At 44.9% G+C, this 15247-nt stretch overlaps 1 protein-coding gene across 3 annotated transcripts in view; it reads right to left on the bottom strand.

The window, feature by feature from the left end:
* The window catches only part of DLGAP1 (DLG associated protein 1), a 172098-nt gene that overhangs the window by 32556 nt on the left and 124295 nt on the right, over positions 1-15247 (bottom strand). For all 3 annotated transcript variants that reach the window (XM_069957736.1, XM_069957738.1, XM_069957737.1), the window contains exons 5-6: positions 11846-12210; positions 10333-10424 (exon numbers count right to left, since the gene is read on the bottom strand). In XM_069957736.1, coding sequence (XP_069813837.1) covers positions 10333-10424; positions 11846-12210 — 457 coding nt within the window. The remainder of the gene's footprint in view (positions 1-10332; positions 10425-11845; positions 12211-15247) is intronic.

Consider the following 15247-nt stretch of genomic DNA (forward strand, 5'->3'; position numbering starts at 1 on the left):
CTGGCGGAAAGGCGCGCATCCGTGAACGGGTACGAGCTACGGAATCCGTCGGAACCTACCTAGTGTGAACCTACCCTTAGATTAGGTCGAATGAATCCACTGATTAAGTGGCATCAGCTGACATTGTTCACCTTACAGTTATCGAAAATGCATGGCAGCTGTAGACTGTGAAGTTATGAAAGGGTTAATGTTAAAAAAGCAAGCGCCAACTTGCATGCCCCCACAACCCACAGTCCTTCTCCATCTGTGCAACTATTGTTGCTTTCATTGAAAGTTTTTCTAACAGGACAACAATGATCCCTTTCATGTATTTGAAGATGCTTCAGTCACCTGCATGTCACTGTGGATAATATGAGTGTGCCAGCTTGCATGCCATCGGCCTGACACACCAGTGAGTCGTCAGCTCCATTTCTGAAAGCAGTTACCGTAATTCTCAAGTAATTACCCATCGCTCCAGATACGGCACATCTAGTGCTCAAGACTTTTGTTGCTGTCCTTTTGTAGCAGTCTGAGTCATCCATTTTCTTGCATGACTTCACAGAAAAGAAGACAAGCCACCACAGGAGTTTAATTGTACGAGTGATCCATTTGTTAAGTAACCTATCTCTGATGAGATCTATAAGTCTTCAAGCATAGGTTTGGTGACCTCTGCCAAATCTGACCTTATATATTAGAGAATTGTACAAATAACAGTTCCTAATGATAGATCTTGTATATGGTAAAAAGACATCTCTTCCCTCTCTGCGTTTGTGACCTAGACGGACCCCATAGACTTACATTTGAAGTGAATGCTACTTTTTCCCAGATCATCCTCCTGAACAGTTGAGGTCGTTTAACAACTGTTCAGACCGATAATTGTTGCGTGTAATACCACAAGTTGAAAGATCACAATGTATGCATTGTCAGTCTGCTGTGTTTCATTCTGTGTAATAGGAGTGGCAGCAGCAGACCACTGCTGACTTCAAAGGGCAGCCCAAACAATCTAAGGACCATTCGGGTGGCCCCTCCTGCTTCTCGCTATCTGTGTATGTAATAGCACAGGCTGTGAGCGGGGAATGAAGGGAAATTGAGCACTGAGCTGACAGGTAGTCACCTGTTTAACCTAGGTATTTTCCACAGGGGAAAAAAAAGATTGTGTGCATTAATATGAGTTAAATTCAGCCAAAGCGAGCAAAGAAAAAGGGTTAAACTACTGATGCACTAAGGGCTCAGCGCTGAAAGGTTGCATGTAAAATTGTACAATCCTGTTTGGGAAAGTCAATGTTTGGAACTATCATTTACAGATGAGTCAGCTTAGCCTGGACAGATAGGGGAAAGAAAATGTTGAATGGAGCAATTTGCAAAGCTGGAAAGAGCACTATGCGATGCAGACTAGAAGCATTCTTTGGCAGCAGTAGCTGGCAGCTAAGTCCTTTTCTGGTTAATTTTGGGCTGGGTGCGACTGTGTAATTTTACAGAAATGGAATTGGGATCACGGACAGGGCACATTTGTGTGGTCACATGTCTGATAGGAGCTTATTGGCCCTCCAGAGGAAATGATTCTCAGAGCCAATCTTTCATCTATACTAACATGTAGATATTCACTTTTAATTACTTTGTCATTACACACGAGACTAATCAGTGCCAAATATCAATCAATACCAATAAGATCTGGATGGTTATTTGTAAATCATCCAATAAGACTTGCAAGCATGTTACTGGTGGTGGCTAATTGTCTCAATGCCGGGACCATCCTCTGGTGCTCTTATAGGCCAGACCAATTTTGTCTGTATATACCCCAGTACCAAACTAGGCACATGTAAAGTTTGAATATATGGTATTTAATACTAATAATTAATATAGAAAAACCTCTCCAGTATTAGCATAGTGTTTTGGTGCATTTCTCGACTACACTAAAATAGCCTTATTTAGAGGGGCGTATCCTACCCATGGTTTACCTGTATGTAATACCTTTTAGTAAGCTGGTTGCGAGTACAGCACTCAGCTGTCTCCAGCAGCGTCAATAGTGAATAAATGGTGCACATGCTGACCCTTTATTTCAGTCAGCTAGGATGGTTTGGGCTTCCGGTCTATGACTGCAGGGTCTTCTAGAGTTCGGACCCCCACGATCAGACATATCCCCTAGTTTGTGCATAAGAGCTATGTTTTAAGTTGCTGTATAACTTAAACCTAATTTAAAACTTTTTTTAATCTCTGGCCAGGTTCAGTAACACGGACCAGTTTTTAAGCCATAATGTATTTTCACATTCTAAATTTCCGAATTCTAAATTTGAAAGTACAAGATCTGCCCAGACTAAAAAAACAAGCAAGAACAGCAAATGTCAATTGAAGGTTGGTCTGCGAGGGTTTTTCTTGAGGAATGTCACTATTCTTTGAGGTCTAGTTGACAAATAGTTTCCCATTTCTGTCTTGTATGAGGATATTTAGCTTTTGTTGATCTGTCACTTCTACCTAAGTAATTGCATTGTCAGCAATTCCTAATGTGCTGCCCAATTACATAATAGGGAAGATCAAATTTCCTGTGACTACTTTCTCTGGAACCATGAGCAAAATACACTCTATTTTCTGTGCCTGCATTCTCTGAGAGAGAGGGGCTGTTGTAATGTGTTGATGGAGGAAACAACAGACCCTCTTCTACCTTTATTTAAAGGAATTCAGGCACCATAGATATTGCCTCTATTCAGCTGATGGTATCAGGACAGTAGTCACAGGGAATTTGATACCCCCTCACCTGCCCCTACTCTGTCGGGGGAACTCCATGACATATACCTCTGATAGATGTCACACAAGGTCCCATGTTTAAAAAAAAAAAACCTTCAGAAGTCCCATGGATAGTGAACAGAGCGGTGACCAAGCATGCATGCTGCTGTTCTATTCGCTCGTAGGATGAGGGACCTCCTTCCTTGTAATTTGTGGGTGTTCCTGCGGTCAGACATCATACTTATCACCTATCCTTTGATAACTATAAATCTTGTGATAACTACTTTAAGAAATTATATTAACCAAAGTGACTGTACTCCACATACTCTACTGATACAACAGTATATATCCAAAGTCATCTCATATATACTAGTATAGTGTGTAGTAAACTAGCATATAAACTGTGTTTAGCCCTGAAGATGAGGCAACTCTAAATCCATTAGCACTGCATGGTACAGAGCACTGAGATCCTCCCATGAGAGAACTGAACTTAGGGCAGTGATGAGTGACCGGTCAAGGAGTGGGTTAAAAGGCCATGAGACAAAACAAGCTGTGACATTCCTTCCCTTTAGGATCAGCAGGAGTAGCCTTCCATGGAGAATAACTAATGCATCACATTACCTTTTGTCACATTTTGCTCAAATATTTATGTAAATTAATTAGACTGCTAAAATAGGGCGTGTTCACACTATCATCATTGGCTGGCTGTGTTAGCAGTTCTGTCAGATTTCATAGGAAGAGTAGCATAGCATACTGCACTTTTTTCTGTCAAAATGACAGACAATAGGATGGAAGCTGTCAGACATGATTATAAGTGACTGGGGTCTGTAGGGGTCCGTTTCTGTTATTTGATGTGTCTGTTATATGGAGTACAACAATGGTTGTATGATCAGAGCTTTATCCTCACCACGGCACAGTAGAGATATAGGAACACAATAAAGAATACAGTGTAGTATGCTTTCTCCTTCTCAGTTGCTCTGTACTTTCTCTATAGCAGCAGACTACTATCACTCAAGCAACAAATCACTGAACTGAACTGGCATAATTGATTCTCTTGCATAATTCTTAAAAAAAACTCCTTTGCCTTAAAGGACTTATCCAAAATTAGAAAACCATAACAGCTTTCATCCAGAAACAGTGCCCAGGGCATAACGACTACTGTAGCAGCCATTGCGGCTGCTATGGGGCCCGCTCCTGCCATACACTGGGCCCCCTGAGCTGTCCTCATTTGCAGCACCAGGAGGGTGAGCGGGCCTCCTGGGTTCTGCAAATTCCCCCTTTAACTACAAGCGCTTGCAGTTATGCAGTTATGACTACACTCAGGCCCGGACTGGTAATCTGGCCAGCCGGGCAAATGCCCCTGGGCTGGCCGGATTACCAGTCCGTGGGCCGCCCGGACTACAAAAAAAAAAAAAACACATTATTTTAAAAAATCGCCGCTGCGGCCCGCTCCCCTCTGCCCACTCCTGCCACAGCAGCCCGCCTGTCACGCTCGGCCCGCTCCTGACGTGCAATGCAATCCTCCAATGCAATCAACGTGGAGGAGGAGCATGGGGCCGCTGCGGCCGGCCGTGATGCACGCGTTGAACGTGCACCACAGCCGGCCGCAGCGGCCCCACGCTCCTCCTCCACGTTGATTGCATTGGAGGATTGCATTGCACGTCAGGAGCGGGCCGAGCGTGACAGGCGGGCTGCTGTGGCAGGAGCGTGCTGAGCGCGCAGAGGGCCACAGCTGCAGGAGCTCTACTACGGCCAGGCAGCGGGAGCGGTCTGCGTCAGGTCAGGTGTGTGTGTCTGTGTGTGTGAGTCTGTCTGTCTGTGTGTGTTTGTGTGTGTGTCTGTCGGTCGGTCGTGGGGGTAGTGTCACCCTCACCGCCTTGCAGCTCTGCCATCCTCCGCACTCTTCTCCTTCCATGTACCGGCACAGGCAGCAGTGACAGAGACGCTGCCTGTGCCCAATGCGTCCCGCAGGGGCATCTGTGAGGGGGGGGGGAGGGAGAGAGAGGGGGCCATCTATATGTGGGGGAGAGAGAGGGGGGCCTTCCATAAGGGGGGGGCATCTATGAAAGGGGACATCTATATGTGGTGGAGAGAGGGGGGCCCTTCTATAAGGGGGGGCATCTATATGGGGGGAGAGAGGGGGGGCATATATAAGGGGGGGAGAGAGAGGGGGCATCTATAAGGGGGGGAGTAAGGGGGGAGAGAGTGGGGCATCTATAAGGGGGGGAGAGAGAGTGGGGCATCTATGAGGGGGGAGAGAGAGGGGGGCATCTATAAGGGGGGGAGAGAGAGGGGGCATCTATAAGGGGGAGAGAGAGTGGGGCATCTATAAGGGGGGAGAGAGAGTGGGGCATCTATAAGGGGGGAGGAGAGAGAGGGGGGCATCTATATGTGGGGGAGAGAGAGGGGGCATCTATAAGGGGGGAGAGAGGGGGCATCTATAAGGGGGGGAGAGAGGGGGCATCTATAAGGGGGGGAGAGAGAGTGGGGCATCTATAAGGGGGGGAGAGAGAGGGGGGCATCTATGTCAGGGGAGAGAGAGGGGGGCATCTATGTCAGGGGAGAGAGAGGTGGGGCATCTATGAGGGGGGGAGGAGAGAGGGGGGCATCTATATGTGGGCGAGAGAGAGTGGGCCCTTCTATAAGGGGGGGGGCTGGTGATGTTAGTATATGGTGGTATTAGTGTGTGGTGGTATTAGTCAGTGGCAGTGGTATTATTAGTCAGTGGTATTAATCAGTATGTGCCGGTATTATTATTATAGTGTGTGTATACACTCACCGGCCACTTTATTAGGTACACCATGCTAGTAACTGGTTGGACCCCCTTTTGCCTTCAGAACTGCCTCAATTCTTGGTGGCCTAGATACAACAAGGTGCTGGAAGCTTCCTCAGAGATTTTGGTCCATATTGACATGATGGCATCACACAGTTGCCGCAGATTTGTCGGCTGCACATCCATGATGCGAATCTCCCGTTCCACCACATCCCAAAGATGCTCTATTGGATTGAGATCTGGTGACTGTGGAGGCCATTTGAGTACAGTGAACTCATTGTCATGTTCAAGAAACCAGTCTGAGATGATTCTAGCTTTATGACATGGCGCATTATCCTGCTGAAAGTAGCCATCAGATGTTGGGTACATTGTGGTCATAAAGGGATGGACATGGTCAGCAACAATACTCAGGTAGGCTGTGGCGTTGCAACGATGCTCAATTGGTACCAAGGGGCCCAAAGAGTGCCAAGAAAATATTCCCCACACCATGACACCACCACCACCAGCCTGAACCGTTGATACAAGGCAGGATGGATCCATGCTTTCATGTTGTTGACGCCAAATTCTGACCCTACCATCCAAATGTCGCAGCAGAAATCGAGACTCATCAGACCAGGCAACGTTTTTCCAATCTCCTACTGTCCAATTTCGATGAGCTTGTGCAAATTGTAGCCTCAGTTTCCTGTTCTTAGCTGAAAGGAGTGGCCCCAGGTGTGGTCTTCTGCTGCTGTAGCCCATCTGCCTCAAAGTTGGACGTACTGTGCGTTCAGAGATGCTCTTCTGCCTACCTTGGTTGTAACGGTTGGCTATTTGAGTCACTGTTGCCTTTCTATCAGCTCGAACCAGTCTGCCCATTCTCCTCTGACCTCTGGCATCCACAAGGCATTTCCGCCCACAGAACTGCCGCTCACTGGATGTTTTTTCTTTTTCGGACCATTCTCTGTAAACCCTAGAGATGGTTGTGCGTGAAAATCCCAGTAGATCAGCAGTTTCTGAAATACTCAGACCAGCCCTTCTGGTACCAACAACCATGCCACGTTCAAAGGCCCTCAAATCACCTTTCTTCCCCATACTGATGCTCGGTTTGAACTGCAGGAGATTGTCTTGACCATGTCTACATGCCTAAATGCACTGAGTTGCCGCCATGTGATTGGCTAATTAGAATTTAAGTGGTGACGTGCAGTTGGACAGCTGTACCTAATAAAGTGGCCGGTGAGTGTGTGTATATATATATATATATATATATATATATATATATATATATATATTACACCAGTAGCATCACTTGGCCGTGAAAGGGGGGAACAAGTTGACGTCTCGCACCAGGGCCCAGAACACATTAGCTACGCCCCTGAAGGGGGCTATGAAATCACTGCTATATTCTTTTCTATAGTCTGCAGGGTGTAATACTCTGCAGCATTTGTATCTGGTGGCTATATGGTCAGTGTATGGCGGTATTAGTGAGTATATTGGTCGTGTACACTTACTTTTCTTCTGTGATAATTTTGGGCGTTATATATGTAAGAAAATAGTGTGACATAGTAGAACTTTGCAGTGGGGGGGTATTTATATGTGGGCTGGTGGGGTTTGTGTGCCAGGGCTGCTTTTCTTCCCCAGTCCGGCCCTGACTACACTTGACAGCTTAGTGGTCAGTCGGGAAAGAGCTGCACTAAGTCCGAAGCTGCACTTTACACTGTCTGCTCTCTCAATCTCGTGCGGCCGCTATTCAATGAATAGCGGCTGCACAAAACTGACATGTCAGTTTTCAGTGCGGCCGCAAGGAATCCCGGCCAGAGTGTATACAGAGTGTATGTACTCCGGACGGGATTCCACAGGATTGAATGTTATAGGTAAATTCATAAATAACGTCCGTAGTTGCAAACCTGCAATTACGGCCGTTGTTTAATGAATTTATCTGTAGTGTGAACTTAGCCTAACAATGAATTCAGTGCATTTAAATGCAAAACAGCAGCCAATAAGATACTTGCTTTCATGATGTACATTTTGTGGGGGGGGGGGGGGGGATTTACGAAGCTTACGCCACAGGCATACGCCAGGGAAAAGGTGCAGATTCGCCCCTTCTTCCTAGCGTACGCCTCCCGTACACTTCACTCGCCCGATAGGCAGGCTGGCGGAGCTTGCGGGGGCGTGATAAGGCGGGGAGGAGGCGTGGCCTCCTCCCTGCCTTATTTAGCATGATTTACGCCTGCTCACAGGCGTAAATCATGATAAAAATCTACACCTGCTGGAAGCTGATGTAGATTTTGTACGCCGGGCACAGATTTAGGCGCCCGGACGGCCAGATTAACTAATAGGCGTGCGCCTTTTAGTGTTTCCTGCCAGGGAAAAGGGGGCGGGCCTGATATAAATACAAGTACGCTGGTCTTCGTAAATCCCTCCTTTATGTTGTACATGTTAGCTGATTGCTGATTGGCTGCTGAGGCTACGTGGTCATTTTTTAGCACTGCGCTTCACAGTAAAAATGTTAGATTTTGTGCCCCTGTAGCACTATCCACTTCCCCTGCTGGGGCTGGAGAGACTGTGCTGGGGCTGTAAAGACTGTGCTGGGGCTGGAGAGACTGTGCTGGGGATAGTGTGCGGGGGCTGGAGAGACTGTGCTGGGGCTGGAGAGACTGTGCTGGGGATAGTTTGCTGGGGCTGGAGAGACTGTGCTGGGGATAGTTTGCTGGGGCTGGAGAGACTGTGCTGGGGCTAGAGACACTTTGCTGGGGATAGTGTGCGGGGGCTGGAGAGACTGTGCTGGGGCTGGAGAGACTGTGCTGGGGATAGTGTGCGGGGGCTGGAGAAACTGTGCTGGGGCTGGAGAGACTGTGCTGGGGATAGTGTGCTGGGGCTGGAGAGACTGTGCTGGGGATAGTGTGCTGGGGCTGGAGACACTGTGCTGGGGATAGTGTGCTGGGGCTGGAGAGACTGTGCTGGGGATAGTGTGCTGGGGCTGGAGAGACTGTGCTGGGGATAGTGTGCTGGGGCTGGAGAGACTGTGCTGGGGATAGTGTGCTGGGGCTGGAGAGACTGTGCTGGGGATAGTGTGCTGGGGCTGGAGAGACTGTGCTGGGGCTGGAGAGACTGTGCTGGGGATAGTGTGCTGGGGCTGGAGAGACTGTGCTGGGGCTGGAGAGACTGTGCTGGGGATAGTGTGCTGGGGCTGGAGAGACTGTACTGGGAATAGTGTGCTGGGGCTGGAGAGACTGTGCTGGGGATAGTGTGCTGGGGCTGGAGAGACTGTGCTGGGGATAGTGTGCTGGGGCTGGAGAGACTGTGCTGGGGCTGGAGACACTGTGCTGGGGATAGTGTGCTGGGGCTGGAGAGACTGTACTGGGGATAGTGTGCTGGGGCTGGTGAGACTGTGCTGGGGATAGTGTGCTGGGGCTGGAGAGACTGTGCTGGGGATAGTGTGCTGGGGCTGGAGAGACTGTGCTGGGGCTGGAGAGACTGTGCTGGGGATAGTTTGCTGGGGCTGGAGACACTGTGCTGGGAATAATATGCTGGGGCAGGAGAGACTGTGCTGGAGAGACTGTGCTGGGGATAGTGTGCTGGGGCTGGAGAGACTGTACTGGGAATAGTGTGCTGGGGCTGGAGAGACTGTGCTGGGGATAGTGTGCTGGGGCTGGAGAGACTGTGCTGGGGATAGTGTGCAGGGGCTAGGGGCTGGGCCTAAATAAAAAAAAAAAATCTTCTAGGCTCATGTGTCTGTTGGCGGATGTCTGACTGGAGCCGTCACTGACAGCGACCTGTGATGCTCACAGTACAGTATCTGGCTGCAGGGCTCTGACGGTGTGTCATAAAGCACAGGATAACAGAAGTATTACTTCTCACATTTTTGTTGACAGGGCAAATACCACTTCCTGCTGTCAGCAGAACAGTAACCAGAGAAGAACTGAAATAATTCACAGCAATTGTAAACTAAGCCAAACTCTGTTGTTTTATCCTCATAAGAAGAATATATATCTGCCTATTCAAAGAAGTTCATGGCAACAAAAAACATAGGAACATAGAAGATTTTTGGCATTAAAAGATCTCATTTTCTGTAGATTTACCAACCACATCTGCTGGAAGTTTGTTTCAAGTATCTACTACTTTTTTAGTAAAATATTTTCTCATGTTGTTTCTGATCTTTCCCCACAACTAACCTCACATTGTGGCCCATTGCTTTAGTGTTCCATTCTTTATTAAATACACTTCCGTCTTGAAGTGTAGTCCTTTACCATATTTAAAGGTTTTCGATCATGTCTCCCCCCCTTTCCCTTCTTCCCTCCAGACTATACAGATTTAGATCCTTATGTCTTTCCTGATCCTTAAGCCTTTCCAGGTTTTATGCTTCAGACCGTCTACCATTTTTGTAGCCTCTTTGGTCCGGTTTTATTTTTTTGAATATCTTTATGTAGGTGTAGCTTTGGCTGTCCAGGCAAGATGGAAATTGTAGTTTTGTAACAGCTGGAGGTCCAAAGGTTCCCCATCCCTGCACTAGAGGAACACTAGCGTTATACCTCTAGTTATACAGCCCAGCATTGGCTGTCCCTACCGTCTGGCTGTAGGAGAGATGTAAAAAAATAGCTGGAAAAAAAATCTCAGTGTATCAATCTATCCATAGTGTTGAGTGAACTTGATAAACTGTTTGGCCTATGGCTGTATCCATGTTTTCTAGGACTCCATACGACGGAATCCAACTTCTACAGGCACCAGGAGTCAAATACTGAGCGCTCAGCTTCAGAGAACATTGCTGAACCGGAACAGTTCGGCAAGTCTTAAAAGATGGCTGTCAAATGGCCAAAATAAGGCAGTGAGTGACCATAGCCTAATACTGCATAATAAAATGAACTATAATCATAATTCCTTACGCTCTTTCTTCTTCCACTTGGATTCCTACTGACTGATATCTGTAGGCTGCCTCCCTCTGCTCTGCAGTAGCGGCTTCTTCTGGCCCATCAACCTAAAAAGTAATATCAAGCAGTTATTACGATTGTAAAGCCGCTTACTAGCATTACCTGTACACCTGTGTGTTTAGAAGTGTGTGGGCACAATGATAAATATTTGCACAAGCAAGAAAAACACACAAATACCAAACTCATTAATAATATATTTGACTATTCAAAGTTCTGTGAAGTGCTACTGGTGCTGGGTATCATTTGCCTCAATTCAGGTTACAAAGGAAAAGTGAATCTGTTATGAATTCTTATCCCACTACTTGGAGAATGGGGAGAGGAGTGTGATCATACCCTGGGTTACAGTGGTTTAACTTGTATACTTTAATGTTCTAGGTTCCACTAGTGCTAGTGTCCCAGAGGTGGGCCCTCTGTGATAAGTGCCCAGAGCTCTGCTCTTTGAGTGCTTTTCTATCCCCTTTTCTCAGAACTGAGTGACAGTTCTATTGGTCTCCTGATTGGGCGCATATATATTTTATATGGTTACTCTGGCTCCTAACATGACACACCAACAGTTTATTGTTTTATTATCATAAGCATTGGTGATGACAGTATACTGTCACCTTGGGTTTCCTTTGCAGGTATTGCAGTACCTGTAGTAATGAATATTACCATGTTATACTTATTTGTCTAGTGACCTACAAGCTTAAAGAGCAAATATAAGTGTCCTTTCCTTAAAGGCCTGCAAAAATAATACATCCCCATTTTGACATATTTTGTACATGTAAATAAAGTTTTAGTAAACCATACAAACTATTACTAACTACATCTAAGTACTGGCATAATAATACTAACCTGCACAATATAGATATATTTGCAGTCATGCTACTTTTATCCAGCTAAGAAACTGTTAATAAAAAGTTTGTAAATAACTTGTATGTACCCTAAAATGCTGTCACAGAAAAATCCAACAAAAAACAAGCCCTCACACCAGCCATTTACAAGGATGGAAGCAATAATATAAAGGTCACTGCATGGAAAAGCTGCTGGAGCAGTAAGGGGTTAAAGATACAGAATAATATGACTACATGTTAGATTAATCATAGTCCCACATTCACAGTCCTATTAATATATTCATCGTTTTAGGTTCTGATGACTACCTGAAGCCATAAATGGAATACAGCAATTTTAGCGAAACCATTGTAATAATTATGTAGAGTAGATGTCTATAGGGACCAATCAGGTCACTGCTTTAATTTTCAGCATAATGAGAGGAGGAATATGATATGGCAAACCGCCCCACTTTTTGGTGGCTTCGGATCTCCCCTCATTATCTGATGGATTCTTTTAGTCTTGAAAATTGTAAAACATGTTCCTAGGTTGCTACAGAGTGGAAACCGTAGCAAGTTAAGGTATGATAAACTTAAAACCGTATTTCTGGTCAAATAATCAAATCCCCATGCAATATGTAGGGTAATGTCTGGATTACCTGTATTCCAATGGATAGGTTTTTCCTGAACTGATTCTTTTTCCTGTCATCTGCAGTGATGGTGGAAACTGTAGAAGTGGAGTTTACTGTCATGGTGTTGTCCATGTGCTGGCTTGCTGGGCCATGAATCTGAGCATTGGCAGCTTCGATAGCGGCCGTAAGTGCTTTCATACTGTCCAGACTCTCAGTAGAATTACTGAGCCCTGACTGACTAATCATATCCCCCCTTTGTCCATGTCCATCCATGTAGGCATCTTGGGCAGATTCTGTGCTACTCTGAGCAGTGATGGAGATGAAAGGTTTTGTTGTTGTCCTGGGTGGTACTGGAGGAGGTGTCTTCTTATATGTGGTAATACATGAAGATACTAAAAATAAGACAAAGATAAATTCACAATTTTGTTCTTCTTCCCTGTGTGTACATTATATTATATTACAGGGCATTATCCAGCTTATCATTACCAATGACAGCTGTAAATCCAGAGTTACATGAATACTACTTCAGAGAAGATGTGTAAAGGACAAAGGTAAACTGAGGATGTGTTGCCATCAATTGCTCTCGCTTACAACATCAGAAGCCCGATATGACATTACGGTATTAATTACACATTTTCTTCCACTGATATGAAACTTTCTTATTCATAATGTCTCTTACTTTCCATCATATCAATCATAATAGGTAGACGCACCATCTTCCCATCTCCCATAGTAGGCCCTGGCCTTTCTTTTTCTATTTTTTTCTCTCTTTTAGCATCATACACAAATTTATACAGTGGCCATAACAGGGAGCTAATGGTAGGCAACAAAGCCTAAGAAAATACACCATTTGTTTTGTTTCCATCTAGTAGGTGTAATGCACATGGCAGCGCTGTACTACAGAGCTGTAGGCAGCTATTGTGCCACAATACGATTCCTCACTATGGCACCATATCATGGAGATAGTTTACTTTAGGTGCTGTTTCTTGGGAAGAATTTCTCTGTAATATGAAATCCAGAGGAGCAGTGGATTATTTTTGTTAGATTCTGTTCGATATCCAAGGTAGGGGTCACTTTATTACAGCTTGAAGGTTGTATGGCTCTGTTACAGTATATGCTGCCACATATAAGGCCTATAGCCTATAACTGTGGTTGTGCGACAGCCAATCACATCTAAGTGGTACAGGCAAAATAATTTGGCAACTTGGCTGCAAATTGCTATCTTACATTTTTATTACAGTTGAGATTTGGCTGTAGAAAACATAGAAAAACACACATATATCACAAGCAGGTCGCACTCGCATATGAATTACATTGAGGTCAATGGTGGCAAAGCGTTGTGCAACCTGCGACCAATAATCCATCCAGGATGGACCGTCACATCACAGCTATTATTCATGAACATTATATGGGAATCTTTGTATTGCACAACCAAAGTCGTTGTGTAGCCTCAGCTACAAGGAAGAAGAATACGTTTATATTTTTTGTTCCCATAGGTACAATTTTCTTAACCCTAATTCTGATAGATAAAAACATGAAAAATAGATACCAGGAACTTTGCCATAATGCCATAATGAAAAGAATCTACAATTGCTGAAATCAGTTGCAGAATTGTTTTACTGATTCGTAATCATAAGCAAAGTGTGAGAGGGATGTATGCCTCAGAGTATAGTAATGGAAGCTACAGACAGGCTCCTTTATAGCTTATGTCAGGCACAGACATGCTGTCACTGTCATTCCCCAGCTCCAGATGACTCATGAATCATAAAAGGTACAAGGTGTGCTTTCAGTCCGCTTGCATGGGACATCTCCTATAAAAGGAGAGCTGAATGCTTGTGTGTTTGCTCTTGTTTTACCATTGTATTACAACTCGCTGCCAGAGGGGCCTGCAATTAATTCAACAACACTGGTCAAATATTCAACATCCAAGCAAATGAGAAACCTACTTCAAATAAACATCTACATGTTTCATAGCGAGAACAAAAGAGAGCTATGTTCACATGTCGCTGCATGCCAAGTGTCTTGTAGACTTCAGGATGAGCAATTTGTACACAATAGAGTAAGTTACACAGGAATATTTATAAGCACCGAGCACTTAAACCATACAGTATATCGACAATAGTCTTATCTGTATTTTTTATGGACAAGTCTAAGTAGTTCTCTAAGCAAAGCAATAAGACAGGAGAGTAACTGTTAGACTGCAATTAGCTAAAGTAAAAAAAATCCTTTAAAAGCCACACTGTGTGAACATGACCTAAGGATATTCAGTCTGAAGGGAGGACGACTATAGTGCTTCACAATGAAAACTGCCATATCACACCCTTTTGAATTTTTTTGTTAAAAATCACCAAATAATTTATGTGCCTATTCCACTTTCATTAGACATATTTAGTTTTTACATAATGCTGCTACTTTTTTTTAAACCCATACAGGGATATTACTGTACATTTCCCCCCCCCAAACAATACATGGTATGCCAGCAGACTAAATTGTATGTGTCCATTTCCACAGGTACTAATAGAGCATACTGTCCATATGTCCCAAAAGCAAAACTCCACAGCAAACCTCTTCTGCTCTGGACCGTTACTGGCACAGACAGAGGTGACAGTAGAGAGCACCAAGTGGAATTGGAAATAACTACATCCCTTCCTTGTGAACATAGAGCAGCTGATGCGTATAGGAAGTTTTTCTTTTTTTTTCTTTTACATAGAAGTAATTTACAAATCCGTATAACTTACCCACATGATCATTCCAAGTTATTCTAAATTGTATAATTTATGTAAAAATGTGCTTATCCTGTCAGAAAACCCAGACAAAAGACAAACATATTCTAAACGTCCATCCACTCTATTAGTTGTGCCATGTTAAGGCCCTGCGAACAAGCCCCAATCTCAGTGATTGGATCTTGGCAACTGAAGACTGATACTGAAAGGACACTTAGGAAACCCCAAAATTTGTTTTAGGGCAAGGCCATACACAGTGGCCAGTGCACAAGCAACAGAAACCACGTTTACCCTGTTTGTTAATGGCTTTTGGGGGAAAACCTTGGGGCCCAATTGATTAAAATGGGGCACGTATATGAAACCTGGCCAACATGGGATGCATCCAAGGCAACTAGAACTTCCAGCGGCAGCTGCGTCTGCATGTCTTTATCAACTTTGTGACAGGTACCCTTTAAATCAGGGATGGGAAACCTTCGGCCCTCCAGCTGTTGCAAAACTATAATTCCCATCATGCCTGGACAGCCAAAGCTTTAACTTTTGCTGTCCAGGCAAGATGAGAATTGTAGTTTTGCAGGAGGACCAAAAGTTTCCCATCCCTTATTTAAATGAATTTATTGTTCTTTTTTCACCGAGGGAGAACTATTGGGGTACGCACCGTAGGCTTACTGACATCACTGCATTAGAATCAATAACATATGCGTCAATG

Source organism: Dendropsophus ebraccatus, chromosome 2, assembly GCF_027789765.1.
Source record: "Dendropsophus ebraccatus isolate aDenEbr1 chromosome 2, aDenEbr1.pat, whole genome shotgun sequence".
In the NCBI taxonomy this organism is placed as follows: domain Eukaryota; kingdom Metazoa; phylum Chordata; class Amphibia; order Anura; family Hylidae; genus Dendropsophus; species Dendropsophus ebraccatus.